Source organism: Cynara cardunculus (genome assembly GCF_001531365.2).
Source record: "Cynara cardunculus var. scolymus isolate 2C chromosome LG 12, CcrdV1, whole genome shotgun sequence".
Lineage (NCBI taxonomy): Eukaryota > Viridiplantae > Streptophyta > Magnoliopsida > Asterales > Asteraceae > Cynara > Cynara cardunculus.
Window position 1 is genome coordinate 19,933,601 of NC_037539.1, and position 7,187 is coordinate 19,940,787.

A 7,187-nucleotide genomic window follows, 5' to 3' on the forward strand; every position below is an offset into this window, starting at 1 on the left:
TTATTTCTCACATGCAATATATTACACAACTATATTATTCTTATAACAAGACAATCAAAAACATGAATGTTAGTTTTACATCTACCAAATGTATTTCGTATCATTTCACAATTTAGTAGCGTGCTCATAACAAAATATGATCTCTAAACTTTTCACTTGTTAATTTCTTAAATCACATACTCCATCACAACCTAAAATTCTTTGACACTACATATTCATTTTCTCTGAAACAATATATTGCAATTCTCTTTATGCTTACAAAACCAAACATTTGAACATACAATTCTAACATTATTATTGTGATACTTTTAGCACTTTATATTTAATTCAAACTTCTCGATGTTTTTCTTCATTAAATAACAACGACCGCACAAAACACGATAACATTTCCTAGTTAAAAAATATGACAAAAACTTCTCATAAACCAGTTTATATATCCCTTCAATAATGTATATAAAAAATAAGTTAATTTTATAGTTTATATTTGCCAGAAAATCAATTCCTTCAACCTATGTTAACTTGTAGAAGATTAAAACTAATTATATATTTGTTTAATACACGATCTTCAATAACCTACATGCATCAAAAAATTATGTGCCATGCACATGACTCTTTTAGAAGTTGGAAAAAATGACCAATCCAAGTTAACTCTCGTTTTCATCTCACTTTCTTCATGGTGTTTCAATTTCACCAATGGATTATTATGTGACATTGTTTGTCGCCATAAATCCGTATAAATAGTGTACTACTTTTCTTTGAAGTTGTGGAGGGTCTCACAAATTTATAAATCAGGTCTTATGTTAATCATAACAAATATATCTGAAATTCATGAATCGATAAAAAAAAACTTTTTATCTCTCTTGTTTTGTTATGTGCACATATTTGGTCAAAAGGTGAAGCGGTTCAATTGTTTCCTTCATGTTTTAAGTCAGAATCGGGTTTCCAATATACGGTCTCACATATACATAAACTATGTTAAAAAGTGAAGCGGTTCAATTTTTTATGTCGCTTATCAGAGCATTTTTACCTCCCATAATTTACCTTTTTTATTTTGAATTTCAATCTTATCCATCTTATTTAAAGAGTGAGAAAATCAATATCTTAATATTTCTGGAAAAAAGAATGAACTAATTATTTAAAAGTTACAAAAAGACAATTATATTTTTAAGCCTAAAAACTACCTGCTTAAACATTATTCATATTGGTACTCTGTTCAAACATTTAACATATACAAATATATGGATTCCCGAAGACACATAATTCACATCGCCATTAACGAATATATTATGGATGACAGAAAGGGACCAAAATTGTTATAAAAATACTTAACATATAGAAAAAGCAAGTTATTGAAAACTCAAGGGATTAATGGTGCAATTCAATGTAAATATAAATATAAATACAAATAAAAATAAAAATTGATTCTTTTGAAGCTAACTTTAATTATTTCTTTGAATACAATTATTAGTATTATAATTACCACTATATCTATCCTATAATCATTAATCAGAGAAACTTCAAAACTTCCACCAGCTTCTTGTCCACGTGTCAGCTTGATAGTGACACAGTTCTTCTCCCTCTTTCAGTTCTGTCTCGAGAACAGAGAGAAGTTACCACTGATCTCACCACCCCCACTCCCTCTAGAGAGAGAAAAACAATTCTAGGGTTTTTAGAGAGAGAAATTCATCAGTAGATGGTGTGTGAATTTCTGTAACCGAAAATTAAAAGAGATGTATGTGGGATCAATGAGAAAATCTTTCAAGGATTCTCTCAAAGTTCTTGAAGCCGATCTTCAACATGCTAATACTCTGTAAGAAGTCTATCATTTCTTTTGTTTTTCTCTGGATATCTTCTAATTATTGATTATTTTGGCTATATTTCTACGAAATTGATTAAAATCCTTCAATTTAGTTTCTGGGCTTTTGATCTTTTGGACGAATTTAGGGTTTTTTTTCCATTTTTTTAATTCACGAGTTATGTTTTACTCAAATTAAGTCGGAACTGTCATAAATTTGGTTTCTGTTTGACTGTAATGCTTGCTTCCATATGGGATAAAGGTATCCAATAGTATTTTAATTGATAAAGCAGCTTTCTATTTATTAATTTCAATTTCAATTTATTTCTTGGTAACTTGTATTAATTGACAGTGAAATCTTTAAGATATGGGTGTCAGTTTGAGGGTATACCGACTAAAACTAGAGTTAAAAACCTAAATTTCTTGGTAATTTTCATTGGGTAGATTTGAATTTACGTTCTTTTTGTTATATGTATTGTATTCTTGTGAAAGAGTGAGGTCTATTTAGATTGATTCACCAAGAAAAAGAGATAAGCACTCTGTTTAAATAATGAAACGAAAATAAAAAATAAAAAGATGTGCATTTTTAAAGGGTGAAGCTTGAAATTATGATCTTGCAAAATTCTATGGTTTTGTAGTAATTGTTGTGTTGTTTGATGGACTGCAATCTTGATTCTTGGTTGGTACAGGGCATCTGATTTTCCAAGGGAATATGATGGTGCCTGTGTACAGATGAGAATGTCGTATAGCCCGGCTGCTCAGTTTTTCCTTTTCTTTGTTCAATGGTCAGACTGCCACCTTGCCGGTGCTCTTGGACTCTTGAGGATCCTGATTTTTCAGGTCAAACTTGTTCTGTATTGTTTATTTTTTCCGGGATATAGGATTTAAAATCCAATTATAAAGTTTCCGGCTATGCACACACTACAGGTTTATGCAGATGGTACTACCACCATGTCTACACACGAAAGGAAGGCGAGCATAAGAGAATTCTATGGTATGATTTAAATAAAGGGTTGACGATTATATTTTTGATGCCTAATTCAACAATTAGTTGCTAGCATAAGTGGTGCGGATGATTAAAGTGGCCATAACTAATTGAAGAGGTAGTAGAATGCTTTACGCCAAAGTGGAAGTGGGATGTTTAGCAAGTTGGTCTCAACTATTATATGATGTTTAGGATGATATGATGACAGGTATCATATATCCATCTTTGATGCAACTTCAAAGTGGTGTCACTGATTCGGAAGAGAGAAAGCAGAAGAAGGTATGCATGGAAAGGTATAGGAAAAGAGAAGATGAAGATTACAATCGATGTTCTGATGTTGACATTGAACGAGAAGAAGAATGTGGTATTTGCATGGAGATGAATGGCAAACTCGTCTTACCAAAATGTAACCATGCCATGTGCTCAAACTGCTACAATGACTGGTATACTTCTATATTGAAACTTCTTATTCTTTAGTATGTATGAATTTCTTATGTGAAAGATGCTAACAAAACCTTGAGGGCCAATTCAACTGCAAATAGATTCTAGGCCTTAGGGCTCCTTCCCATAGGTTGCTGTTCGACTCTCCTCAGGGCCATTGGGGATTTTCCTGGTTGGTATCTTCAAGGCCCTATGGGATTAGGGGAGGTGCACACAAGCTGGCACAGACATCCATGGTTACCAAAAAAAGATGCTAACATCATCATACCATTGGAAGTTGTATGGTACAAAACCAAATGCACTTTCTAGCATTCTAATGTGTTGATACTGTTGGTGTGGATGTGTCTGCTTTCTATTTATTTTAGACGCTGATGACAATCATCAAGAAGGTGAAAGGTTTTAAAACATATTAAATATATTTTATTTCATTACCATTTGGAAGCCTAGGAAACAAGAGTCAAATGATGATTTAGGATGATAAACACGTTCAAACTAGTGACTATTACAAGGATCTATATTCATTTTTGCCTTGATGACACAAGAAAGAAGTTGATGTAGTTGTAGTTGTTGCATACCACCAAGTATCATGTAAGCTATATGGTAATGGTAGCGAAGAACCTATTGTTGCCTCCCAAAGAAGTTCCAGTTGCTTTCTTTCAGCTTTTAATGTTGTCTCATGAGGACCTTAATACACTCCCTTTTGTGGTTAGATCCTCATTCAGCTTTAGAATTTATGTACTCGAACATCCTATTAAAGGAACAATTAACGGGTGACATTACAAATAAGGTGGCAAAGATCACAAGATGTGGGCTTATTGCACCATGCATCGGTTTGGTTGTAATATCTCATCCAACATCCATGATGATTGTGAATTTTGAGTCTCTCATAATGAGCTACTACTAAATGGTTAGTTGTTCGAAGATTATTTGGTTGGTTGACACGTTGGTCAAAGTGTTAGTCTCTTGATGTGTAGCGAGACACATCCAATTTATCTAAGGATGATGTTGTTGAGGTTCTTTACTTAAATTTGTGACACCGTCTTGAAGCTTGAATGAGATCCCAAAAGCATCATTTCTGGAAAATACATCTGTCTAACACACTATACCTTGAGGGACCGTCACCTTGGTACCAAACTATATTTATAAATATGAATTAGGGGAAAGTAAAATTGCCACTTAGTAGAATGAGGAGAATGGAAAAAAGAGAGGGGCCATAAGATGCTTACAACTTGAATCTGTTAGCTACCAAAACCTCCTTTTGGTCTTCTTTTAATCAAATGTTGTAATCATATTTCTTCCCATGTTAGTTGACAAAACCACTGTTAGCCTTTTGAAATCAAGTCCTTTAACCATAAATAGAAAAGTAGTTGTTTCTTGGAAAACATTTACTTGACAAGCATAATACAGAAAAATGTGATCGTCACCATTGCAGTCTTCCTATGTAAACTTTGTCTATTTGAACTTTTGGCTCCTCATCTAGGTGGTTGGTTACACACTATGTACCAACTCACACGTTAGTCCTCTTCGTGTCAAGATTTATTAGGAGCAACTCCCAATAATCATCCTCAAATAAAATGAAAAATAGGACGATATGGGAATTATAATCCAACCAAATCACAAATTTGCAGTACAAAATCATGTTTACAGAGGGTGTCAAAGGATAAAATAGTAAAATCCAGGAGCCAGAATGCTCCACTTCTGTCTTTTGAACATTTGAGCCCTTGCTTTATTTTTTTTGACCTTTTAGCCTTGTTTTCAGTGTTAAGTATGTGTTCTGAAATAACATCAGAAACATTATTACTTCATATTTTATAATTGCAAAAGATATATAAAAATAAATGAGCATGGAAAATTGCATGACTCATTACCTTCCGGGGTTAAAAAATACGGTTGCACATAATCACCATCGACTCTGGCCTTTGTGCCTGTGTAATGAACCTTGATTTCTGGCATCTTTGGTACACTGGAATGAGTTTTATGGTTAAACTTCTGATAAGATGAGCTAGTGTTGGTGGTACAAAATCATTGGAAAATGATTCAGGTAAAGAACAATTAAAATCCTCTGGGAATTTTCTGCACATCACCAGGTCCCCTCACGTGTATTATCACATGTGATAAGTGATATATATACACACACACACACACACACACACTCCATCCCTTCTAAAGATTACTGTTTGAATCAAAGGTTGAAACCTTTGACAACCACATTCAAAGTTGACAATCACATGACAAAATTAACCCTATTTTTTCAACTTGTGGTCTTCACCATCGAATATTTTAGTTTTCATTATCATCCCGAAAACATAGAGATCTTTTGAATCTTGAGCTCACAAGTCAAATTCTAATGTTCTCTTGGAATTCAAATTGTGGGCCAAGGTAATGAGGATGAGAAATTGAGAATTCTTTTTGTTATTCTCGACATTTCCTTGTTACAGTTTCTCACAATCTTATTGGTTCGTGTTATGCCAGAGCATACGCACCATGATCAAGAAGGCAAAGAGCATGCCACAAGGACATCTTGATCCATGAAATTGCAGCAAGCCCGTAATTCTTCATCTACAAGGCTTGGTGAATTCAGCTAAGCCCCTGTAGATGATGAATAAATGGTCCTTATAGCTTGCTAATTGTATTGATCCTTGCCTTATTGATCTTTATCTTCACGGTGTTTAGGCTGTAGCACACATTTTTCTGTGGCACTGGGATGATATGCCCACATTATAATCCAAGTACCAAGAGTGCGTTTGGCACGCAGATGGGACTGGACGGGCGAGAGTGAGAGCAGGAGGGTGAAAGAAGCGTGCAAAGTGTTAGGTTTTTAATTTGTCATCGGTAATTTAGTAATTTACCAATCTTGTCCCATCTCCTTGAATTAGTGGGTAGACTAAAAAAAAATGCAGTTTCTTTTCCCACTCAATCCTGTCATGTCCCGGTCCAATGTCGCACCAAACGTGGGACAATTTTATTTTTGTTATATGTCATATTCAGTATACTTAATGCACCCCAAATGTACAAAAGTCCAATCCCCTCGAGCCATTTGTGCAGAAAGATAGTTATTAGGTTGGATATGAATATTATGTATGCATAAAATTCGAAGTGATTGATGGCAATTACTTTATGGCAGGTGTACAAGATCGCTGTCGTGCCCATTTTGCCGAGTGAGCCTAAAGAGAGTGGAGTCCAGCGAGCTGTGGGTGTACATTGACCATAATGAAGCAATAGACGTGGCCACTATAACAAGAGAAAATCTGAGAAGATTGTTCATGTACATAGACAAGTTGCCGCTTGTTGTTCCTGACTCAAATTTTGACACCTACGATTCACATTTGATGTAACCCCTGCTTTCGTACTAATTTCATATCTACCCCCAAGATTCGGTTTGTTTAGATGAACCCGGCCTGAGTTTGTTGTGGGCATGGCGTTGATAGTTTACTTGCAACATAAAAGGGTTGTTGTGGTAATTGTATGTAGTAAATATTTATGTATATGCTTGAATGGAGGTCGCGGATCTTTAATTCTGCTCGTTGTCGGTATATATTTGATGGTAAATGTATGTATAGATTTGGATAAAGCATTTAACAATCGTTTTCATCTTTACGTTACTGACCAAATTCAAACTGAGTTCAAGTTTGTGCCCATTTGACATTCCATAACATTGCTTTTTTCATTTGTTACAAATGTTTATCCTTGTAAAATTCTCATTGTAACAAAGTTGAAACCAAGGCTCAACATTTTGTTAAAAAGGCAAAAATTTCATTTTATTCTTCAACGTGTACTTCCTTTTTTTATTTATAAAGGGAGAAGTCCATAAAACTCGATTAACTCTTGTTCTTAAACTTTCTTGTTAATAAATAATCTATTGAATTTTTCCATTTTAAATGGTTAAGTTCTGTATATCTCTTTAATAAATAAACGATCGAACTTTAAGAAGTTAGTTAACTATATTATTCTAATTAGAAAGCTATC

General features: G+C 34.1%; 1 protein-coding gene across 1 annotated transcript; it reads left to right on the plus strand.

Moving 5' to 3' along the window:
* Positions 1 to 1,549: 1,549 nt before the first annotated feature.
* Positions 1,550 to 6,739, plus strand: LOC112523650 (E3 ubiquitin-protein ligase AIRP2-like). The gene is made up of 5 exons (XM_025133335.1): positions 1,550 to 1,810; positions 2,485 to 2,635; positions 2,723 to 2,789; positions 2,989 to 3,223; positions 6,346 to 6,739. The coding sequence occupies exons 1-5, from the start codon at positions 1,731 to 1,733 to the stop codon at positions 6,554 to 6,556; spliced, it is 744 nt and encodes a 247-aa protein (XP_024989103.1). The 5' UTR covers positions 1,550 to 1,730; the 3' UTR covers positions 6,557 to 6,739.
* The last annotated feature ends 448 nt before the right edge of the window (positions 6,740 to 7,187 follow it).